The 25,415-nt window shown below is 41.5% G+C and overlaps 2 protein-coding genes across 11 annotated transcripts; both read right to left on the reverse strand.

Annotated features, from left to right (window-relative positions):
* Positions 1 to 440: 440 nt before the first annotated feature.
* On the reverse strand, positions 441 to 13,835 carry SMIM11 (small integral membrane protein 11). Of its 10 annotated transcripts, XR_006415927.1 has the most exons (7): positions 12,945 to 13,017; positions 11,165 to 11,262; positions 9,804 to 9,983; positions 8,388 to 8,481; positions 5,877 to 6,056; positions 793 to 933; positions 441 to 696 (listed from the first exon to the last, which is right to left on the reverse strand). XR_006415927.1 is itself a non-coding variant. In XM_044442593.1 (6 exons), exons 4-5 carry the CDS (start codon positions 8,406 to 8,408, stop codon positions 5,889 to 5,891), a joined length of 189 nt encoding a protein of 62 aa, XP_044298528.1. In that variant the 5' UTR covers positions 8,409 to 8,481; positions 9,804 to 9,983; positions 11,165 to 11,262; positions 12,945 to 13,017; the 3' UTR covers positions 768 to 933; positions 5,877 to 5,888. The 10 variants fall into 10 exon arrangements, 9 of the variants coding, with proteins under 9 accessions (XP_044298528.1, XP_044298521.1, XP_044298524.1 ...); XM_044442593.1 differs by lacking the exon at positions 441 to 696 and having other exon boundaries at positions 768 to 933; XM_044442586.1 differs by lacking the exons at positions 441 to 696; positions 793 to 933 and adding an exon at positions 2,943 to 3,260.
* A 3,886-nt stretch (positions 13,836 to 17,721) lies between these two features.
* On the reverse strand, positions 17,722 to 18,099 carry KCNE2 (potassium voltage-gated channel subfamily E regulatory subunit 2). Its single transcript, XM_044441746.1, has one exon. The coding sequence runs from the start codon at positions 18,097 to 18,099 to the stop codon at positions 17,722 to 17,724; it is 378 nt and encodes a 125-aa protein (XP_044297681.1).
* Positions 18,100 to 25,415: the final 7,316 nt, after the last annotated feature.

Here is a 25,415-nt window from a genome sequence, read left to right on the forward strand (position 1 = left end):
TCCTACTCAGAGTAAAGAGTGAATGTGACTTGTTGTTGAATCATGGGTTGTTGTTAGATGCAAACCATCCATTATTGTTTAATTATCAGTCAATAGCAATGAACAATCCCGAGTTCATACCCAAACAACTAACCTTGGTTCTCTCCCTGGGTTGTTCATGAGTAACAACCCATAGTTAAATTATAGCACAGGATTTGTTACTGATTCAGTAACAATCCACATTCTGGATTGTTTTTATGCACAAGCCAGGCTATTTTCTCTCAACCTCAGATCCCAAGCATAATGATTTAATATAATACTTACCAAACCATCAGGGTTGTTGTAAAATTACTGAGGTAGTTTGTGGAAATGCTATATAAATTCTTTTTGAGTGAAAAATATCAGCCATTTAAGGTTTTTTATTATTTCTTTGAATGTAAAGAAGATCAAATTCCAAATGTACATAATTAAGGGCTAGGTGCTATCATGTTCAATTTGTACAGCATTTGATTTTTACTTAGATTTCTACTAATAATAGGATAGTGTCGACTAATACATTCTTCAAGCAGAGTAGTTTTCATTGAAGTGGTTGATATCCAAGAATACTTTTTGTTGAATTAGGTTGCTGTGATTTCATCTGAAAGCCACCTACAACCGTCATAGTCTCCTGTGGCATATTTGCCTCCTGCTCGAGACACCCTTTTCTTCACTTTCTCTCTAAAATGGAAATGCCAAAACAGTTCAAATAATTTTGCATAAAAGAAATGGAGAACTCTGTGTGTCAGGAAGATGCATATTATAATAATGAATTACCTCTGAGTTGGTATCCAGAGCCAGAAACCATTCCAATAGATTGGTTTTGAGATGCATATCAGGTAGGTGCCTCAGATGTCATTTGATTTAAAAGCTTTCAGCAATGCATTATCTAAGCATTATCTCTTGTTCCAGGCAGATCTGAAGAAGATGAAGACGCTATGCTTAGAAAGGTCCAGTACAGCCAAAATGTACATAGCTGCTTCAGCTCTGGGACAGTCATAAATGAAAATCTACAGGTTTAACCCAGGTTAGGGAAATGATCAACGTCTAGGTCTGCTTTCTCTAACATGGTAACCTCCAGATGTTTTGTACACCAAAGCCCAGCATTTATGACCATTGGCCATGCTGGCTGTGGCTGATAGGAACATCCCAAGCATCTAGAAGACACCAAGCTGGAAATGTTGGTGTTATGTTTTGTGGAGTACTTTAGTGTTCAGGTCTGAAATGCAGACACTCCTCATGACAGTCCCTACAGCCACACCTCTAAGAAGAGTTCAAAAACTCAGGCAGCTGTGTGGATCCATATCAACACACCATTTCTGGCAGTCTTCACCAACAGCTGGTCTTCTGCAAAGCTCTTAAGTCTCAAAATCAATCCACCCTTCAAACAGGGAACAGACAGGGAACAGATTTTCCCTCAGCTATGGCTAAGTTCAGAGGAAACAGGGAATTTTGTTTGGGCAGTCAGAGGACATCAGCATCCCTACTACCTTCCCAGCAATTCATGCATTGGGTAGAGCAAGCGGTATGTGCAGCACTGCTGAATGACCACAATACCTGGCAAGTGTAACTCTCATCCTGCATCTCTGAATATATGGGGGAAAGCAAGCATGCAAACCATCCCCCTCCCCTATTTCGAAGGGACATGACTGGCCCATGAGCCATTGTTATGTAGGACTAACTCAGGAGCAAGTCCTGAGTTGAATTCAAGGAGGCTTAATCCCAAGTGAGTAGAAGCTTCCATTTCTAGCCTATCATATTGTTTCTATTTTAGCATGACTTCCATCCTATCCAATCTTGCCAAGTACAGCAGTTCACCATTTTTCCACATGATGGCAGTATATGAAATGTTAATCTGCTCCGCTTGTATGCAAAACATCATATTCCTATGTAGCAGAGCTTCTCTTGCAGTTCCTAAGTGTGTTTCAAAAAAAGGCTTCTCAACTTGTGACTAAAGCAAATTAATTGAATACAAAAGACCACATTTTTCCCTTTTAAAGTGACAGGGAGAATACAACTTCTAGAAAATGGCCTGTGACACCAGCTTGCACATTCACTCAGATGTCCATCACACTATGCTCAATGGAACTTTCTCCCAGGTAAGGCTACATAGGGCTGCAACCTTAAATAAGTTCAATGTTATAGTGGGCATTGCCAAAAAGGTTAACAGCAAAATCCTATGCACGTCTTTTCAGTTGCAAGTCCCACTGAATGCCCTGGGACTTATTTCCATCTAAGCAAAAGCTGGGTTGCAGCCTATGTTGCTAGGTATGTTCTTAAACTTATAGATACAGTTCAATAGATGTCTACTCGGAAATAAGCTCAACTGAATTTAATGAGATTTACACCAGAGTGGGTATGTACAGAATAGCTCTGATTATATAGATTCAAGCTGCTAAATAAGACAGCTGACTTTTCTTATATAGTTCTCAAACATGAGTTTGAAAGTCAAAGGTGGGCAGGAAAATCATGTCCTTTCAACCTAGAGCTATAGCCAACATCACAAGTGGGCTTCTACTCATGCAATGCAACTTCCTTCTCTCTTTCCCACTGCATCCCTCCCTCAAACATTCTCTAGAGGGTTACTAATCCTCTAGAGAGTTGGGCTGCAGGGGCAGGGAGGCAAAATGTGTTCTGCCAGTGGTGTTTGGTGGACAGACTTCACTGGGCGCAACCTTTCTACTCCATCCTGGAGTGTACAAGTCACAACCTAAGTAAGTTTATTCAATGATTAAGGCTACACCCCCAGTGCAACTGACTGGAAAATGCTGGCAGTTGTAGGTCTTTTTTCTGTCTAGTCATACCTAGACTTGCAATAGTCCTTGGAACATCAGGACCAACTTAATGAAACTTTTTCATGAACTTTAGCTAGCTCTAAGTATGTAAGGAAAAGAAGGAAGCTTGTCAAATGAACTTACAAATAAATATGACTTGAAAGGAAACAAATGATCCATTTAATTACAAGATGCTAGCACAAGAGAAATTTTGGCTGCCTCTATCATCACAAGCACTCAGTACATAAAATTTCCAATAAAATGGTAAACTCAGATTTACAAAGAGAGCTTTTACTATATGAACAGGTGACAAAAATATTCTGATTACATATACAAAAACAAAAAGTTCAACACATTGCTTAAGTAAATGTTGCTATTGTGGAATTCATTTCTCTGGCAATGTTCAGTTTCAATGAAGTCTTCAATTCACCCAGGAAAGGAATCCAAGTAAGCTGCCAATTGGCTAAAAATCTGCACATGAAATAAAATAGATACATTTTTGGTAGCTGATAAAAACCAGTCTTCACACATGGAAGCAACTGTGTCGTGCTTCATGCTCTTGTACCTCAGGACAGAATTTCTGCTACTTCAGATCTTCAAATTCAGGTCACCATTTCTCTTTTGTACTGCAGTATGGGGCAGGGCAGAATCAATTTGCAAGTGGGAAACAGCAGGGGAACTGGTGCTGTCCAGGCGCTGCATTTTCTCCTTGCAACCTCATCCCAGCCATGGCTGTGGCCCATGTTTGCAAGGTCTCCTTAGGAAAGCCTAGTCCCACCAGGTTTAGATCAGAGATACAGAATGCCTTACCATTCAGATACTGTTACACTGCAACTCCCATCATCCCTCACTATCGGCCAGGCCAACTGGGGTAAGGGAACTGGAAATCCAACAATATTCACCAGTCATGGCTTAGGACTTCATCTGAGGTTTTGCTCCATGTGATATTTCTATCTGAGATGAGGAAGGTGGTTCCCAGGGGCATATTCTCCATATATGAGCCTCTGTCATCATATTTTCATTTCACAGCTCACTGTATAGACTATATTTCTGTATTCCCCTTTTTGCATCAATGCATGTTCTGCTGATAGTGTAATTTGGACCTGCTGCCACTGTTTCTAAAGTCTATTTTTTATTTGGTGTATTATCAACTGGCAAATGTAGCAGTTTTCTAAGAAAATAAATCTAAAGGAGGGCCAAAAGGCTGTCCATGTCCTGCCTGGTAAGACTATCAACCACTCACTCTCACATATGTCACGAAGTTTTAATTGTAATTGTAATTCTATTTGTTTTATTTATTTGTGTTGTGAGCCATCCCGAGGCTGTGTAGCAATGGGGACGGCATATAAAAACTTTAAATAAATAAATAAAATGAAGACCACAATATGCCTCAAGTAGAAAGCATGAGCATTACAGATACAAGGCTGCAAAGCAAGAATGGGCTCATGTGCTAAATCGGACTGTGAGGTTTTTCCGTCTGTCCCACCAGCTTCTTCCCAGGCCCTGCACCCTCTCCTCTGTGTGGAGAAGCTCTTATCTCTGTTCAGCTGTTGATCAGAGGTAAGAGCTCCTCCCTGCAGAGGAAAAGGAAAGCAACGGGCAGGACACAGGAAGGAAGCTCCTGAGTGACAGTCCAGCACACTTATGAGCAGGTATGCTGCGTGTGCTTGTGAATAGACAAGCAGAGGCTTGGTATTAGGAATGCCATTTGAAATTGCTGCTGAATGAATCACTCCTGCTTATTTGTGAGAAGTCATGCAGCAACTTGCCCTGCTTCCTTGCAGATACACTTAAAATTGGGAAGAATCAGATCTTGGCCTTACTTAATTTGCCTTTGACCTTGCCTACAGAAAGGATGCAGTTCCTGAGACCTTTGCCGGATTGGAATTTAGAGCATGGACTAAAAACAATCCCCAATCCTGATATAAAGGAAGTTACAAAAAGCCAAATACTGATAAGTAAACTTGCAAAGGGTTAGGCTAGGAATTCTATTTTACTGCACTATGGTTGAGTCTTTTAAAAGCAAGATGTTTCAAATCTAATTTTAAAGTCAGCAAAATATTTGTGGTGTCAGTGAGCCATATGGTTTTTAAAATGGGCATTCTAGCCTCAGGAGCACAGCGCTGGCCGAAGTCCTATTAAACAGAAATGTGGTTTCCGCCAGCAGAAAGACCTGAGGATGTCCTGAGAAGGATGTCCTTTTCTTGGGAGATATTAAAGCACTCAATTGCGCTCACTCAGTGAAGTGTGCTTAGCAGTGTAATCTATGCTGGGAGCTGTAGGCCCTTTTTCTGTCTAATCATGCACAGCATTGTACCTTAACTGTATCAGTCAATGTAATACTAAGCAGCACCACCTACAAAAAGGGGGAAGGGGCAGCTGACAGGATCATTTCTCAAGTGACAACAGTCAGCAAATCATGAGGCCCTTCTATATAGGAAACCATTTGAATTGTTTGCACAGAGTGTCCATATTCAATAAGCATGCTTCATGTACAGGGGAGGAAAAGATGTGTAAGAATATAGCAATGTGTCAGGTGTCCCTCAGTTATGACTTCTAAGACCCTCTGAACCCGCTTATGTGGCAGGACCTAACAGAAATCTTTCTTTTTTTCTGAGTAGGTGCTGAATAGGTGAGTGAGTAGGTGCTGAATAAAGACTTCTGACAGGAAAGCCACCAGCATGAAGACACTGAAATAATATGTGGGGCAGGGGGAAGGTCACAGGACTGTGCATCTGCAGACCCCCAAACACACTCTCCTTCAGGGGCACTGCAGCCATATCAATGTACGCATGTTCAGCTCCTCCACTGGAGAGGGGACCCTGACAGGGCCAGGATCCCCCATTATGTGGAGCAGCTCTATCATCTTCCATTGGTACAAGTAGAGAGTGGAACACAATCCCGCTCACACATTTTTTTGATGAGTGGGGTGGAAGTCTGAGCCCCTGTGGAGGGCCCTAGTTAATTATTTTAACATTTTTTTTGCTTTACATTATTGATCACTGCCACCCATGGCTTTTAGCAAGCAGGAAGTTATGAATAAAATTAATAAATAACATTATCAACATTCTTCCTGTCAAAACATACCTATTAAACATCTCAGTTTTCCTTCTTCTCGTCTTTCCTTTTCTGCTTCTCCTCCTGTTCCTTTCTCATTTTTTCTTCAAGCTTTTTCCTCTGGTACACTTTAACTCCAGCAAATGCTAAGCAAAGAATTAATGTTTTAGCTGCTAAAATGTACATCAGCAGTGGAAAGTTTTCCAATGCCTAAAACAAAAGAGGAAAAAAACACAAGTACCTTCAATCACAAAAAAGAGGAAGAACTGAAATAACTGCAAACTGTAACCCTGAAAAATGCAAAACTATCTCCTTTCATCAGTTATAATTCAGATTGCTTCAAAAGTATACAGGCCTAGATTAGCCATCATACTAACAATGCTGGAAACTAAATCTATGCAATCTATGCATAGTGCAATCTATGGAATGCGCTCCCCAGAGAGGTCCGCCTGGTGCCATGGTTATTTGCTTTTTGACACCAGGTGAAGATCTTTTTATTTAAACGCCATTTTAATTGTTAATATTATTTATTTATTTTATTTTTATGGCCAGGATGTCTCCAATTATATTGTTTTATACTGTTGTTATTTATTTATTGTTGTAAGCCGCCCCGAGGCTTCGGCGAATGGGGCAGCATAGAAGCTTTCTAAATAAATAAATAAATCTCTTTCAGCCTGAGGGCTGGATTCAATTAGCTGCTAGCTTCATTGGCCTTGCACAAGTTGCTGAGGAGCTTGGGCAGGCAGAAGTCTTACAGTCATCCTGCTTCAGGGATCCTGTGGGCAGCTGTCCCCCCTCCCCCCCGCGTCTGGATGGAGTGCTGGACTGGATGGACCATCAGCCTGATCCAGCATGTGTTCTTACTTTCTTGTGTTCTTACTTTGGAGAAGCTCTCAACAGCCACATTCCAGTGATGAGTGGAGCCAAAGTGTTGGGTAGTGGGAGCTCAAAATACAAAAAATACCAGGACATTGTAGCTTAAAGCTCCTACTACCAAGAGTTAAATCTTTGCCAAGACATTTCAAACTTTTAGAATGGAAAAAACTGCCCAGGAACTAGGAAAACATCAAATGATTTGGGATGGGGAGGAAGGGGTAGGGTTATTTGGGGAATTCCATAATGCTGGATTGGAACTCCTGTAGGGTCAGATTTGAGCCCCAGGACTGCTGTTCCCTACTCCTACTATGGGAGGACAGTTTCCACCGAATTTGGTTTTTGATCATTTTTAGTGTAGCATACCTAGCCCCCTTCAGCAGGGAAACACCAAACATGCCTTTGAATGTGGTGGTCTTGAAGGTCCTCTCCCAAAGATCTTAGGAACCAGGAAGGCCCATGTGGGATAAGGTGGTCTTTCAGTTAGCCTGACCCCAAGCCCAAGTCTGTCCAGAGCATTCTGGACCACTGAAGTTTCTGAACAGTTTTCAAGGGCAGCTCCATGTAGGCAATGCTCCAATTGTCCACGTGGAAAGTTAAGTAAGGATAATTAAACATGGCCAGATCAAACATCTAGTGTCCCTGAGTCCTCATCTGGAAATGCTATGAAGCTGCTCTGCTTACATAAAAAGCCATTTACTTGTTCTCTGAAGAATCCACGGACCAAAGTAAACATTTAGTTAGTCAAACATTGCACTTTCATATGGTGCTAACAAAAGCTCCTACAAATAGTCTTTGTTGACCAAGAAAAATGCTGTTAAACAGTAAAAGGAGCAACCCTCAGGCTCCTCTATTAGGATTTCTTTAAAAGGTGCTACGAATTAAAAGTAATATATATTTAAATCCACATCTGTATCACACCCAGGTTGTGTACTGGACGCAGTGTGATTTACTGGAATCAAGTCCTCCAAATAAGTGTATCAGAAAAAGATGATATATGCAGGCCAGAGTTAACGTCAAGATGAACATTTGGTGTTCCAGTTATATTTGGACTGCAAATCCAATTGTCTCTGACCATTTCCCTCAAGGAGCTGATGGGAATTGAGAGGGAGTCCAAAATCTTGAGTACCACAGGCTCCCCATCCAAGGTGTAGGTGACATGTCCTTCTATTTTTCAAGGGCCAAAGTAAGGCAAATGTTTATTCCACTGACTGCATCATGATGGATTAATGAAGCTATTGTATTGTTATGTTGGTTTTAAATTGACATTGTTACATTTCAAAAGGATCTTCTGAGAAGGGATCAGGATGTTCCCATGCACCAAAGCCACAACAAATGTGTGAACAGCTTCTCCTTAAGGGCAGATGTAGGAAAGGGTGACCCAACAGAAAGGAACAGCACAAGAGCTTATAGACAGTCTGAAGCATGAGCTAATCTGCTAAGATAAGCGTAGTTTTACATCCACAGTAAAAGCCCTCATGTGCAAAAACAACAACAAAGCAATGCAAACTACTTACAAAGTAACAAAGTTGTATGGCAGAAAAATGCAAACACAACTACTTCTGGGAATAAGAGGCAGCCACTGACAGAAAATACAGAACTATCTCTTCGAAAACACTTTAGCTTAGAAATGAGCATTCAAGGTTTTACTAATTAAACTACCCTCACCTTCCAGTTCAAGGCCAACATCTTTATTCTGCAACGATGTCAAAGCTCACACTTCAGGCTGGTCTCTACGAAATCCGTAAGGCAGAAAAGTCACCTGAAAAATAAAGATGTATTCAGATGATCTATTTGTGCCTCAAATATGTAAGAAACTCCTTAGGCACTGAATCATCTGACAAAACTACCCAATCAATCTGTTTCAACAGATTGGCCTTTACAAGCTTTGAATGTGAATGGTCACATAAGCTGAACATGCATAAGCCATTCAGCGCGCCCCGCTGCTTAAAGAGAGATAGAGAACATTCAAGAAAGCTCTCGCAGGGACTGAACTGTATTCCTGCTGAGTGACAGGAACAGCACCCAGTTGGGAGTGCACCGAGCAGCAGCGACAGGCTGGGACAGGTGACATGGCTTTATAGGGAAGCGGCTATCTCCTTCCACTTGCTGAAAACAGCAGCAGCTATTCTGCTAAAACGCACATGCAGTGTGCCAGGATTCAAGTTTTGAGACCCTGCAGCAAGGCACCCTCAGTCAGTCCACTCCTGAGGCAGGTCTAGCCATTGTCTCCAACAGCGCTTGCTCCTCATCCCGTCTCCCATCCCAGCTACCACTTGCTGGTGGTGTTCCTCCTCACCACCACCACCACCACCATTGCCTGAGCCTGAGGAACTGAACAGGAAGGTGGGCTTCTAGGATACTCTTTGCCAGTTTTCCCTGCTAGGAAGTAGGCCCTCAGCAGGTATCTGGCTAGGCCTGCCTTTGATATTGGTCCTGTATGAATAGACTAGCTCTACTGGAAACAAAGGGGAGCCCTATGTAAAGCTAGAGCAGAAACGGGCATACGGAGGCAGGTATACAAAGAGTGCTCTCTAATGTCCATACATACCCAGCTGCCTTTAAGATCTTTTGCATTAGGGCTGAGGAAGGCTTTGTAAGTAAGTCCAGCTGAACACATTTACAAAGCTCCTGTGAATGGGAGCCCGGCCTTATCACCATTTCCCTCCACCATCTTCAGTCCTTCACACTAAACATGGGAAGATCCCTGAGGCATTTGCGGTGCTGGGACATTTGGAGCCAGGCCTTGCGCACACAGCCCTCACTCCACTTGGGGTCTACCTGCATGCTGGCAAGTCCCTACCTATACACAGGCCTCAATCCAGCTAAAGTTAGTCGTGATTCATTCCTACTGAAACTTAGGACTTATTTATACCATTCAATAGGAAGTAGTCATAACTGTACTTGGAGTTAGGCCAGGCTAAATTTTTCTGTGAAATTCGTACTTTTTCAGACCGCATTAAAAGAAAGGGAGGGTCAATTCTGCCTCTCAAGGTCTGAGAGCTAGCAAGGCATGAAAACCCCTCATGTAATGCAAGTTATGTGGGGGAGCAACACAAAATCATTTTATGCAGTGGGGGGAACCGTTTTTTTGCTGATAGCTGCTATCCTGCTGGGTGCGGGCCCTGCTGCCGGCAGTGGCCAAGGCCGCTTCTTTTCTCTCCCCCCAACCCCAGTGCGTCCTTCTTTCTCCTTTGGTGAGCTTCAATGGGGAAGGGCAGTTCACTCTTGGCCAAGGTCTCAATGATCCTTTGCTGAGGGCATCTGAAAGTACAATAGGGACCACATGAGGCAGAAGGATGCGGTTTGCCCTCCCTGATCTAATGAAAGCAACTCACAGCAGAGAGTCTACTGGTGTGGATTAGATTAACAGTTAACTGTAGGGAAGGAGGAAACCTATAAGAAGTCTTTCAGACTTTGAATGTTCAGTATCAGAACTGACCTCCTATTTTAATATTAAGTAAATGAAAGTATCCATTCCACAGAAAAAATACATCTCTAACTAAAACAAAAAGAAGCAAATTTACTTGCTAAAAATTCCAGAGATGGGCATATTTTATTTACAAGCACTGCACACAGAGAGCCAATTTACGTGTTCAGCACATGCATGTTCATCTACCTATACCACTGAAATGGAAGTGTGGAGTTGTCTATTAGGGTGTTCCCATAAATAAGAAGGACTATTTATGTGGCATACTTGGTAATGTTAAAGCCATTCTCCAGAAGTATACACTTTCCAGTACAGGTATTCCCTGATGAAAGGAAAGGTTTCAATATGTGAAGTAGTGCAGAATCACAAAGGGGCTTCTTGTTATCCTTTTCTGAATATATAGATCATTAGTCCTTACATTAATCTGGGCAAGGGAATTCCAATAGCTACAAGGCACTTACAAATATCTAAGAAACTGAATTTAGGCTCAACCACTATTTTGGCCAGATGGTGAAGAATCCTGCCAAGCCACCCATGTCTGGAGTCCAAAAATATGAATTTCCATATGCCCATCTTCCTCTCTGCCAATGCCTATTTGCTTAACTGCCTAGACTGAATTTGAATGGTTCTCGTGGTGAAAAAGAAGGCGCAGCAGTAAAGGAGTATGGCTAGGAAATAAAAACCCTCTTTGCACACGTGTGTGTGTGCCATGCACATGTGGTGTGGAACAATAATAGGCACATTTGGCAAGGAATGTAACAGAAAGAATGAAAATACAGCACCAGTAAAATCTCCAGTAAAAGTCCTGAAATAAAATGACTATCACAGGAACAAATTTGTCTTTATATTGCCCAGTATTATTCTATAGTACTGTTCTGATTTTGTCTGTGCTATTCTATTTATACCCCTTTCAACTGGCTATTAACTACCTATAAGAGGGAAGGCACACAGATTCCAGGGGAAACACTTCCCAAATTAATGCACTAAAACTACATGTCTAAGTCATTTCAAGTACCCCATCTGCAGGACCACTTGAATGCTCCAGTAGCTTCTTTCTCTCAGCTAGTATTGGTTCTCTGTTTTCACCTTGCTTTCTAAGTCCCAGCTGATGTCCTTCAAAGGGAAAAAAGATTAGTATATCTTTGATAAGCAAGAGTCTCTTACTGGTTTGTTAACAAAAGTATGATTTCTTCATACTGATTTCAGTGGTTCAAAAAGAAACATTACATATTGTACTTTCAAGGTTAAGTTCTCCAATGAAAGGCCTGGGATCACGTAAGCAGACTGAAGTTTCATATTTGTTTGTCTCTCACCACACACCCTCAAGTCAGATAAAGTATAGATACTAGTTAACTATGCTTTGTCTTGGTTTTTTGTTGCAACAAAAAATCTTGCAACAAAAGGTACAATAAAGAAAAACAAGACCAGGTTCAGTGTCAGGCTTTGCAAGATCAGGGCATTATCCATGATGATTGCCCAGAATTCTCCAGACTTGGAGAATTAGGGGCACGTCGTGGAGGAAAGGAGCAGCACAGGGCAAGAATTGCCTCCACACATTTCTTGGCACACGTTCCAGATAATTTAGAAAGTCAGCTTTGGCCATCTAAGTGTTTTACACCATTTTGCAAAGGGGAAAGGCTAATGCACCACCCCTGTTCCGTGTCTCGAGGACACTCACTCCCCTCTTCCTCAATAATCAAAATGCCCCCCTTCCCTGTGCTGGCCCCCAGGTCACACATCCAACTTTGAAATTGCAGCCAGTGAAGAAAGAAGCACATCAGCCCTGAGAGCTGAATTCGGAGGGAAAGCACTCCAAATTCAGAGGCCCAGCTCTGACTGGGCTTTACATTTTTCCATGGCCATCAAAACATAAATTTAATCAAATGAAATCATGGTAAAAAATTACAATCATTAGTAATACATATCAAACTACCACCTAATTTTATACCTTATTTACATCTGTGGAATACAGCCAAACCTTTAACTAACTGTATACCATGATGACAAACTTCTCTTAGAGCTCCCAATTCCAGTCAATACGTTCCAGTCAAAGCTGCCCATGTTAAAATGGTCTACAAATGTCCTAAGTTTTGAACAACAGCACAAACCTATTTACTGAGAAGAAAGCCCAGTGACAAAGGGTTGCATGTATGTAACCTTAATCATCAATCTCACTAAAATCAATGTTATTGCAGAGTAAAATTACATAGGATTACACAGTAACATTGAAATGGCATGCACACCTATTTGGGAGCAAACACCATTGAACTTTGTAGAAGTAACGTCTAAGTAAAAGCTAACAACAAACCTAACAGGCTTACAGGGCTATCTTACTCAGAAGTAACTCCTAGTGAGTCTAATGGGACTTAAAGCTCCAAGATATATTATAAATAAATGTGTATAGGGTTAGGGTTAGGGTTAGGGTAGCCTTAGTTGGGAATAAGTTCTAGTAAACCTGGACACCAAGGACACATGCATAGATTGGACAGGCATGGAGCGATGCACCTTCTAAAAGAAGATTCTGAGACTAGGTCAAACTAGGCAAATAGACATAAAAGGGTTTTCTTCTGCAGTGATGCTATTCATGCTTAACCACCAAACAATGTTCCATCGAGTGAAGCGGACCTTAATCCCAAGCAAGTGTGCATACACTATTACAGCTACGTCGCACAAGGACGCTAAAAGAAGGGCAAGTTTAAAAGGAAAAAAATAACCGAGTACCCTATGCAACTTAAAACAGAAACAGCTATGCCCACAATATTGCCACTTTCATATTAACATTCATTCTTCCTTACAAATAATCTTAACGAAGACAAGCGTTTCCTTATTTACAAACTTGCAGTACCGTACAAGCATCCATTACACACAGGAAAAGGCTACAGACTACAACTCCCAGAAGCCTTACGGGCGGGATGGAAATAGGAGAAACATTACGTCACCTAAGACGCAACAATGGACAGTCCAGCTATTAACCCTTTCATTTCAAGTCTTTCGTGAAGTGTATTATGGTGTAGAGTGTTGCTCACAAATGAAGATGTTTCCGCCGCAACAGCTTTCGCGCTATGGAATGAACGTTAATAAATCTATAAGAAAAGCTATCCGTTTTATAAGTTTTTTTTAAAGATCCTGGTGTTAATATACCTCTGCAAGATACACGCTGCAATTCTATACCTATTTACCCAGGAGTAATCCCCATTGATTGCGACGGGAATAGATATTAATAGAGACGTAGCTAGTCTTTTTTTCTTTTACTCAAGATGTTGGGACTCGTATTCTAATGAAGCAAACTCAGGTCCAAATAGCAGAACATGTTAGTCAAGCTCCATATATAAGCTCCATATACATACACACCCACACACCCCAAATGAGTTCAACAAAAGAAGATTCTTGAAATAAAACGTGCAGCATTTGATTGATTGAGTTGAGTTGAACTCTGCCTTTCCACCAAACAAAATGGTGCTCAGAACTATAAACCAAACGTAAAATAAGACACACTCAGTAAAAACTAATAATTAAACATCGATTTCACGCAATCAAAAGCACATCAAAAAAATAATGAAAGACAGTACCCAACCCAACAGAATCCATTACAGCAATTGCTTACACTCCAAAGGCTCATTGGACACAAACATTTCTGCTTTCTAGTGAAAGATCGGCAGAGAGGCAACCAAGCTCACTTCCCTCAGAAGGGACTTTGAGAGCTGCTAGAACTCTCCCCTCCCCTCCAAGGTGGCTCTGATGTCTTCGCATCCAAGTGCTTCCCCATAAGATCTTAAGATCAGAGCAGCCTTGTATGGGTGAAGACAGCCTTTCATGTAACCTGGTCCCAAAGGCTTTATAAAGTCACTGGCACTTTGCACTGTTTCCCATACAGCCATCAATAGTCCTGCTGCATTTTTCTGGGCCAGCTGAATTTTCTGAACAGTCTGACACAGACCAGAGCACCAAATAGCAGCATGCATCCTGAAAAGAACATTTCCAACTCTTAACACTAAAATTGCATCACTAACAACACGATTGTTTAATAAAAAATGGGGGACATTGCAGGTCCACTTGTATAAAAACATTTGCCATTGTTTATTTTTCTGATCTAGAATGTTTAAAAGATTGTAAGCACTGCAGATTAGGGAGATTTCTAAATACAGAGAAGAACAAAATATTGTAAGTTTGACTGGTTTGATCATGCCAACTCTGACTTTAATACTGAATCAGAAACATGAAGATTTGACTTTTGAGGTTTCTCAAATTATGATGTTGCAAGATTTGTTGTTGGGTTTCAGTATTCTACCTCTGTTTATGTGAGCTGCAAACATAATTCTCCTGTGCATCAATAAAATGTGCAAATCTCTGCCAGAGAGCTATGACAATGTGATAAGAAATGTTTACTTATACTTCAAATGCAGTTTCAGTGCAATAGTTGGCTCAATTGAAACCTTTCTGAATTTGTCTGCTTAGTCTACTTGTTTGCCTACCAAACTCTGGATCTTGCTTACACAGATTGCTTTGCTAGGAATCTTAATATCTCTTTTTAAAGTTGAGAAATTGGTCGTAAAAAGAGTGCAGCAGAAATCTTAAGTAGCTGCTATGGCCTGTTCATAAAGAAATTCTTCCTTATTTTACTACTGATTTTACAGACATTCTCGCTAATGAATGTGTCTCTCCAGTTAGACATGATAATAGTAGCAAAGTGGCATGACAGGATAGCAAAGGCTGTCACTTATGGTCAGCCCATACCAGAAGTACAAACTGGTTCGACCAATCGTTGGCTCTTCCATGGCTTTTCTCATGATCTTCAGTTACATACAACATGCTGAGCAAAACTGACCTCCTAGCTGTTTTCCAAGAACACAAAGGAGCTGCAAGGTAGCCCAGCCTAGGAAGGCCCAGTAGAATCCTGGGCAGTAGTTCCCAAGTAGGGATGTGCGATCCATTGGATTCTCTGGACTCGGCTTACTGGATTTCATTCTGTTTTTTCATAGCCATGAGTCTGACTTCCTGTAGAGTTTGCTGGGTGTTCATGAGGGCACCTGCCAGGAAACAAGCCCATGCGCATGCTGCAGAAGCAGCCTCCGTCTCCCACGCAGATGACTTGCAGCTTTTGCTTGAGCTGCACATGCTGCAGAAGAAGGCTGACAGCTGCACAACTGAACTTCTGCAAGTGTTTGTGGACTTCCTCTCAGCTCAGCTTGCTTCCTAAGCAAGAGCTGAGCATGAGAAGAAGGCCAATGGCTGGAAGAGGGATGGAGTCTGGGAACGATCATTGCAGCCCTGTTCTCAAGGACCAAAGGCTGTTTGGGGACTGAGGAGGGTGGATTGGTGTTGCTCTTAGTGGTGGCAAGTGCTGCCCCAGACTTTGTGCCCATAGCCAGAGTGCCCACAGGCACCAGGCCACCACAGCTCTCCTTGCTGGTATTTACTTATTTGGAACACTTCATACAAAATGTTAGAGTGACTCTCATAATTAAAATAAAAATAGCTGATAAAATGAAACGTAAGTTCAAATCAGCAGACTGCAAGACAGAGGCATGGGAATCATTGTAATGCTAGGTAAATTTACCTGGAGTCTTTTCCATGTATACGCCATGACAACCTGCATGTATGTTTCCTGATTACTTTTTAAAGTAAGTGTCTCACTCCACCCCAGGAAAGTTTAAGCAAGTATGAACAAACCCGAGAATGATGAGGCCCTGGCACAAATTTCCTGAATTGAAATTCTGGTAGTACAGTTCCTTGCTCTTCTGAATCTATATTTCTTTATTTAAAATATGGATAATTTTGGTGAATCTCTCTATATTCAGAGTTGCTCTGGGATTCACTGAAATGTGATGATCCGCAATCACATTGGAAAGTTTGATGTTCACCAATATGATATCCACTGTAACATAATATCACTTTCACAGCTTAGCGCTTTAATTTGTGAGAGCTCCAAGAGTGTGTGTGTTTGCCTGTGGTTTTGGCTTCTTTTGATGAGCTCCCTAGAGGCTGTATAATAAATAGTGTTACTTACATGGTACAGATTCCCAATAATAGCACATAATCAGGTGAGGAGTGGGGGGCAGCTGCCCTTGCAGTCAAAAGGCGCTTCCTGAATTCCATGTAGCAAATCCCCAGCAGAGCTGCAACTAACTCAGGTTGCTTCCTTTATTTATTTTTTATTTGTACTGATCCAATGGAAACATTCAGAAAGGCAGCAGCTGATAACTATTCAGAGGACTCAGGGAGATGTCTAGGCAAGAAAACCTGGATGCTTTTCTGTGTCACGGGGCTAGAGGGACCAGATCATTCCCAAGTCCCAAACTAGATTTGTAAGTAATATTTTATTACTAATTTTATACAATATGTTTGGAGTTTTACAGAGACCAGGAATACTAACAAAGGAATGGAAAATGTATGGCCCTCCAAATGTTGTTGGAATGTAATTCCCCCCAAAACTCACCATCAGCTATGCTGGCTAAAACTAATGATTAGGAGTAGAATCCAACACCATCTGAAGGACCACATACTCTGCAGATCTGATCTTACAGTTCGAGAAACCCAGAAGATGTGGGCATTTTGCTTCCTTTAATACATATAGTTTGGGAATCTGCATCCCACCACCCACAGGACTGGATTCAGGCCCGGGTCTTGAGACAACCTTTAGCTTTGCACAATAAGTTTATATGTGGGACTCAAGTGGACCGGAAGTAGCTGCTTCCCTACTTTTGCATAGGGTAGGATTAAAATGAAAGATTATGTTTCATAAAGAAAGACTGGATTGGTTTATTTACTTATAGCATGTTTAGGGAGCTCCACAGCTGACAAGCCTCCCAGAGCAGCTTACATAATATTAATAAGAATAATTGTATTATTTAGATCATTGAAAGAGGTGATAATGGTTTCACAGTTCAATTCTTCTTTCTCTGCAGCTCACTCAGGAGCTAATTGTGAAGGTCTCTGTCAGGGAAGCAATGATGACTGTTTGCCTCACTGCCTTTGCTGCTGCTGCTGTTCATAGGACCGCTGAAGCAAAATACTTTGGATAGCAGATTGAAAAGATTTTTCCTGGATGTCATCATCCAACTTGTTGAGGAAAGCAGTGGAAGCATATTTTGTAGTATTCCGTTAATCTTCATTTAATCATTCAGCTTTGTGAAGGTTCTCAAAAGGAGTATGCCTTTTGAGCACAAACTAGCTGCTGCTCAGTTAACATCATAATCATATAAAGTTCAAAATATGCAGCACATCTCTGTGCTCAGAAGTATTTATGCTGTGTAAGTAGAAGCTCCATGTTCCCTCCTCCTGGCCATCTTAGGACTCTGGCCATGCAGTCTATGTAACTCCATCATCATCAATTTTTTTTCTTCTCTGTCCACTGCCATGTGTTTTTATTATAGCTTGCCAGTTGAAGAGAACTTGAGAAGCTTGCCCAAATGTTGCATATACTTGGTTGGTCCTCATAAATATTTTGCCTGATTGTGGGTTTTGGAATTTTAATATTCAACTTATTTTAAAAGCCACAAAGACGTAAATATCATCCCCCACCACAGTTCACCACTACTTCTAAATTCAAATTGAGTTGATTTCTCCCACAGATCAGGGTGATCCAGGGCTCCCATTATTCTTTGCTCCCAAATTTGTGTGGATGGTGCATTTAAAATCATCCTGGAGCAGGATCTGGTTTTTGAGCTTTTCATTCCAGTCGTCTACAATGTATTGATGATAAGGATCATTGGAGTGCTCCTGTCTCTTGGATTTCACAGTGCTCACTAAAATGGCCACAATGATGAAGGAGAACATGCCAATCATCACCATGAGATACAGAATGACATAATCAAAATTTTCAGCATCAACCCTTGCTTGCAATGCATTTTCTTCCTCTGTGGCATTTCTACGCCAGTTGTTCATATAGTCACTCAGTGTCTTCTTGAAAGCATCTTCCAGAACTTGGGTGAAGTTCTGTAAAATGGCCATCTTTTCAATGAACTGTCATGAAAAAGATAAACCAGTCATCTGTGTATGATACTGTCATGGAGTTGCAAATATTGTGCACATTCCTGATTGGTAAAGTTACCATTACATCAAATATTGACTCAACACAAATGAAGAAGAAGAACAAACCACAGAATAATATGTATACTATAAAGGAGGACTGAAGGGGACATAAGGCATGCAGGGATTACCCTTATAGCAAGATTCTGCTTTATGATCAAAACATGATGCAACTTTAATTGGTGGTTCATGGTGGTAAAGGACATGGACCACGAGTTAGTGTCCCTGAATCAGACCTCAATTCACCTCTGGATAGCCTATGGTAAATTGTTGTTACCTGTTTTTGACAGGTAGCCCTTTGTTTCTCCCCCAGCCTCTGTGTTTTAAAAGTGCGACACCCAAATAGAATGCAGTAATAACAACAGAATTCACTCAGGTTTCTCTAATATGTATCATTAGTTGCTGGGGCAGTTCTTCTATCTAGGTGGCTTTAAAACAAGCAAGCAACCCACCAATTTTTCCATGGTCCCATACTGTATCTTGCAAAATATCATTGAGTGTAATTCTAATTTTAAAATACTGAACAGTAAATAATACTAGCAGTTAAGATTTTTTAAAGAATTGGCATGCTATTTCTGATGTAATCCTTCCCTCCCCTGTCTACTTCACATTGGCTCACAATTTACTTTTCAGCTACTGAAATATATAATTCCTTTGAATAACCAGCTTTCAAATACTAAATACCATTTTCATTCATTAAGTTGGGTCCAAACCAAGCCATACTTAGAACAGTTCCACTGAAATCCAGTCTGAGAATCCATGAACTACAGGCAGTATGAAAATATTATTAATAAATAAATGGGACTTAAATTAGTAATTTCAGTGGGTCTGCTGTAAGTACCTTTAAGTCTGACTCCAACTACTTTTAAACCTGTACATTCTAATTTCAAAACACAAAACACCACTCATTTTCACGCCAGTTCTATCCTATCTAGTATTTCTGTTGCTTGCTATTGTATTAAAGAGAGAAAGAGTTTTAAAAAAATAATCAGGAATTGTTATTGGATACTTACCTTCACTGTACTTCTGTATAAAGAAATTTATAGGAATATACATGAACACTATTATGATGAACAGAAGAAGAAAACCATCAGCTCAAAGGAAATTCACCTTATGCTGCTGAATAATTGCCTGGTAGTGATCTGCCTAAATGTATTCTTACATTTAATCTCACTGGGAAGTTAAATATTGGCTGACAGCCAACAGGTAACCTTAATGTTGAGCTTGGGACATAAAATACTTTTTGTACTTGTAAATCATTGTAAAAGGTACAGCCATTTTTTTGCACTCAGTTTTTTTTTACTGAACCTTTATTGCCAGTCAAGCCCATAATAATGGCAAGACCTGAAATTTAAATTGTTGGGTGCTATAGTTTCAAAGAGAAAGGGATAAAATAAAATATAGAAGAGGAGGAGGAGGAGGAGGTGGAAGTGGTGAGGGGAATTCATGGTCATTCTATTGGCATCCAAAACATCCAAACCTTAGTAATATATCCCTTCTTTATTTTCCTACCTAAACCTAATTCTTTCCTCATTCTTTCATTCTTTCCATTGCAGTCACCTGAACTTCAAACAGACCTTGGTATAGGACTGTATTCACACAAGTGCCCTTATAAAACATACAGCCTTAATACCTACAGTTGTGACTCAATAATATAATGCATACAGTTGTGACTCAAATTCTGATTCAGAAACGGAGGAGAACAAGAGACTGGAATTCTCAGCTGACTTGCCAAGGCAAGGAGACCTGAAGATAAGCCGGACAGATACAAGCAGTCTCACGTTCTGTGGGAAAATCCAATGAGGTAGCTGATATGGGAAGAGGCAGACCTAAAATTGTTAGTTCAGCAGTGATCGTACAGAGGTCAAGAGGGCAGGGCAGTTGAGAAATGTCAGGCATTCCAGGCAATTTGTCCATAAGCAGCAGGATCCACCTTAAATGTGGAGTTGGCTCTGCTTGATTTGAAAGGGAGATGTATTCATTCAAGCACGAACTTTGTATCATTAAGCCACATTTCCATAGTGGCCAGTATTCTAACTTTGCTTGTTGCCCTTGTTACTGACTTCTGCAATATTCTTTTGGGCCACAAAGCCAGCATAGCTGGTCAGCTTTAATGTAACAAACAGTTCTTTGCTTTTGTCCTGATCTGCTTGGAAGGAGGGGTAGAAGACTAGCCATAGAAAGGGAACCTGCTTTACCAACCCTGTACCAACCCAAAAAGTTTCCAAATGTCCCCTGACCTTTCGTTTCTTTTGGCAGCTGTCAAAGGGCAAGCTGTCAAGAGAAAACTAGGTGTGAGGGTTCTTTGCTCACAAAAAATGGGCAGTGTGGTTGATATCTCCTTCATGGCACAACCCTCCCCATTTTTCCTCACAGACCTCAGAATAGTACACATTTTGCACTTTTTTCTCCAAGACTATAGGTGCTTGGGATAGTGCAAAAGTGCATCCCAACCCATTTTTCTGGAAGAGAACCGATCAAAACTCAGGGCCCTCAAAGGCAAAGCAGTAGGTGTTTTTTGACTGCACCTTGAGCCGCATATGTCCCAGTCAAACCCACACATGCACACACACCTGCCACACAAAAGTACATGGTGACTCCCTCTGTCAAGATTTGTATCATGACCTCAGGAAAGGTGGAGGTAGCTGGTGGGCAGGCCTGTGGGTGGAGGCAAGAGAGGATGTGAACCTGCTGAACCCACAAGCCTCTCAGTTTGCATGCCAGCCCAGGTAGGAGAGCTAGACAAGCTCCAAGACCTGTCTTGCTCAAATTGCAGAAGCAGAGGATGGAGAGGCTGTCAAAGCCTCTGCTGCTGCCGCTGCTGCCCCACCTGGGCTTAGAACAGACAATGGATTCCAGTCCAGTGGGCACTAGTCATGTAGGACCTCAAACTCAGCAAACTATTGCAGAGATGGAGGGCTACCTGTGACACATTACAGTCTGCTTAGATACATTCCTCCAATTCTGAGGAGGAGGCAGAAGGGCAAAGGTGGGCAGATGACTGTGCAGTTTCAAGGTCATCTTGTGAAGATTCTCAGACAGAATGTAAGAACCAGCCCACCTTGGAAAAGGAGCTAAGGAAGCAATGGGCATAGTGAGCAGACCAGTTACGGAGTATCTGGTGTTCCTGCCAACTATCCTTCAAGCAGCAGGACTCTGAGCGTAGAATCAGAAGCTTTTCTGAAAGGAAGGCAAGAAGGGGAAGTTTCAGCTTGGATTCAGCTCTTTTTATGGATGGATGCTTCTCCCACATCTTAAGGATTATTACTTTCATTATTACTGTAGCGTAACCTGTTCAGTTTCAATAAAAGAATATTTTTTCTAAAGTTTCATCTGAGAATGGCTGAAGAGAAAAAGAGGGAGATACCTACTCAAGACAGCTATTTTGCAGTATACATTCCACTGATTGCAGTACATTTACTTCACAAATGGGACATGGATGGTGCAGCGGGTTAAACCATTGACCTGCTGGGCTGTTGATTGGAAGGTTGGCAGTTCGAATCTGCATGACAGGGTGAGCACCCTCTGCTTTGCCCCAGTGCTTGCCTACCTAGCAATTTGAAAGCATGCAAATGCAAGGAGATAAATAGGTACCACTTCAGTGGGAAAGGTAACAGCTTTGCGTGCGACTTGGCCTTTAGTCATGCCAGCCACATGACCACAGAAACGTCTTCGGACAACTCTGGCTCTTAAGCTTACAAACAGAGATGAGCACCAGAGCTGGACACAACAAGCACACATGTGTGGGGGAGCCTTTACCTTTACTTCACAAAAACCAGAGCTTGGCAATATACTGTGCACTCTCACTCAGAAGGGTACTCTTGCTTACAGGCCAGTAGATTGTACTTATTATAATTTGCACAATTTAAAGCAATGGATTTTATATCCTAGAGATGCAGGTATCAAATACACGTCCAGTCTCAGAAATCTAGTTCAGACTTTCCCTTTGTTCATCGCATGCTGTGCTGTCATGCCATGCTGTTAATGGTTTGTAGTGAACTACCCTGAAAGGAAATAAAATGAAAATGATTTTGCAGGCCCTGTGCTGTCATACCTTGCAATATACCATGTGGTTTCTGTGCATGTTTTTTGCTAAGCTATTTATTTCTTAGTTTTGGTGGGATATATGTCTGTTCTTTCTGTTGTTGGAGGTGGGACAGATACATGTATTTTTGCCTCTTGCATGAGTTTGTGTTCTCTGATCATCACCATTTTTTTCCTTCTGTGAAATGGGTGGCTGGGGCAAGATTGCTTTGTGAGGACAAAATATGTGCCTCCGACCAAAGTTCTGCCCTGTACATAGTTTCTTAGGCAAGATTACTGCTCTTACTGCTGCTTCAGTTTGACTTGATAGATTTCATTCTGTGAAATTGCTATATTGTTCGTGGGGGCCTATGTGGCAATCTCTGCCTTGTATTACTAACTTGGGCAATGTATTTTCATTTTTTATTAACCAAACTCCAAGGACAGCCATGTTCTAACTGGCCATGTTGCTATAGAAGCCATTTTGTGGTGCCTACAACAAATTAGGTTCCTCAAATTTCATAACATGCCCATGAGCCTAAAAATGTTGAGAGGTGCTTTTTTCAAGTGCCTCATATTTAACCGGCAGGAGAAAAAACATTCCCCCTGCACCATGCAGGTTCCTGAATGAAATTCTGGCCACCACACAGCCAGCAATCTCGCTAACAAAAGGAAGGTATGGCCAGACATGGGCAACAGCTTTGACCAACTTTAAGAAGCCCCTCTGGCCTTTTAAAGCTTTTCCTGACCCAACCTCCAAACCACCCACACTGCTTAACATCTCCACAATAAACTCAGTTTCTGGCTCTAGAGGAATGACTTATATACAATCCAGTGATGTAATGTAAAGGCTCTCAACATTTCAGGATTAATCTAAGGTTTAAGCTCAATATTTATTTTTATTCCAAGTGATCACAGGTTTGAAACAAGTCCTGTTTGCTTGGGTCTGTTTTCTTATCAAACTAAAGTCAAGAAACCATAATGGTAGTCAAGAAATTGTATACATTGTTGGGAAAATTTGGATAAATCCTGTCAGAAAAATCATTGCTTCTGTGTGCTTTTGCATTGTGGAATCAATCCTGTACTACTTCTCAAACCAAGCTAAGTCACTGTTTAAAATGGCATTCCTCCCCTGCTCCTTTCTCTCACCTTTAGCTGTAAGCTACAGTAGACAGGCCATTTAGTCCAAATATACATTGTATACCTTCACAATTATTAAATAATCCTCGTTGGAATTCACAGTTTACCAGGAAGTATCTTTTCCTAGCCCAGAGGGCTCCCATGTGCCCAGGCCATTCAGAACAGTGTGAATGCATTATTTAGGGTCTGAGTCTAGATGAGCTTATGAGTTCATGAATAGTTTCTCAGTAGCTTGAATTTACATGTCTAAGCAGACCTGGAGATGGGTTCAAGTTACTCAACTAAAGTGTCAATACACTGCAATTAGAAATATTGTAATCTCATTGTCACTGTATGATTGGCTGATCTTCCTTTATCTGTTCTGTATGTGATGACCTCAGAATCTTATTGTAATGTCTGCATTCTGTCACCAATTGTTCTGTACCTGCGTACTTGACCAGGAGGGTATAAAATACCCTGTAGTTGTATTGAAACTTTGCAGTGAGTTTACCTCAGCCTGCACGGTAATGCATTATCGTGAGTCTACCACGGGAACCTGGGCCAAACAATAAAGCCACTGACGGTCTGGACGCTTGATCTTTCCCACGAACCTGAGTTTTATTTCCTCCTCACGAATTGAAATTTCAGAATTTTCTGACAGCATACCCACAGCAACAGGAAATGCTTGATCTAAAGCAGCACTGGGCTGATGTCACACTTTTTTATTAGAACCCCAAGATCCACCAACTTTGTTGTTGTTAGTCACGAAGTCACGTCCGACCCATCGCGACCCCATGGACAACATTCCTCCAGGCCCTCCTGTCCTCCACCATCCCCCAGAGTCCACCCAAGCTCACACCAACTGCTTCAGTGACTCCATCCAGCCACCTCATCCTCTGCTGTCCCTTCTTCTTTTGCCATCTATTGTGCCCAACATTAGGCTCTTCTCCAGGGAGTCCTTCCTTCTCATTAGGTGGCCAAAGTATTTGAGTTTCATCTTCAGGATCTGGCCTTCTAAAGAGCAGTCAGGGTTGATCTCCTCTAGGACTGACCGGTTTGATCGCCTTGTGGTTCACAGCCATACATTGCAATTGGGAAAACCATAGCCTTGACTATACACACTTTTGTTGGCAGGGTGCTTTCTCTGCTTTTTAGTATGCTGTCTAGATTTGCCATAGCTTTCCTCCCCAGGAGCAAGCGTCTTTTAATTTCTTGGCTGCAGTCCCCATCTGTGGTGATCTTGGAGCCCAGGAAAATAAAATCTGTCACTACTTCCATTTCTTCCCCATCTATTTGCCAGGAAGTGAAAGGACCGGATGCCATGATCTTAGTTTTCTTAATGTTGAGTTTCAAGCCAACTTTTGAGCTTTCCTCCTTCACCCGCATCAAGAGGTCTTTAGTTCCTCTTCACTTTCTGCCATGAGAGTGGTATCATCTGCATATCTGAGGTTGTTGATATTTCTCCAGGCAATCTTAATTCCAACTAGTGATTCATCCAGCCCCGCCTTTCGCAAGATGTGCTCTGCATATAAGTTAAATAGGCAGGGCGACAGTATACAGCCTTGCTGAACTCCTTTCTCAATTTTGAACCAATCAGTGGTTCCGTGCCCAGTTCTCACTGTTGCTTCTTGACTCGCATATAGGTTTCTCAAGAGACAAATAAGATGGTCAGGTACTCCCATCTCTTTAAGAACTTGCCACAGTTTGTTGTGACCCACACAATCACAGGCTTTAGCATAGCAAGTGAAGCAGAAGTAGATGTTTTTCTGGAACTCCCTAGCTTTCTCCATGAACCAGCATATGTTGGCAATTTGATCTCTAGTTCCTCTCCCTCTTCGAAATCCTGCCTGTACTTCTGGTAGTTCTCGATCCACATACTGCTGGAGCCTAGCTTGTAGGATTTTGAGCATCACTTTGCTAGCATGTGAAATGAGTGCAATGGTGCGGTAGTTTGAACATTCTTTGGCATTGCCCTTCTTTGGGATCAGAATGTAAACTGACCTTTTCCAATCCTGTGGCCACTGTTGAGCTTTCCAAATTTGCTGGCATATTGAGTGTAGCACTTTTACTACATCATCTTTTAAGATTTTGAATAG

This window comes from Varanus komodoensis, unplaced genomic scaffold (genome assembly GCF_004798865.1).
Source record: "Varanus komodoensis strain SLA01 unplaced genomic scaffold, ASM479886v1 scaffold4, whole genome shotgun sequence".
NCBI classification, from domain to species: Eukaryota; Metazoa; Chordata; class Lepidosauria; order Squamata; family Varanidae; genus Varanus; species Varanus komodoensis.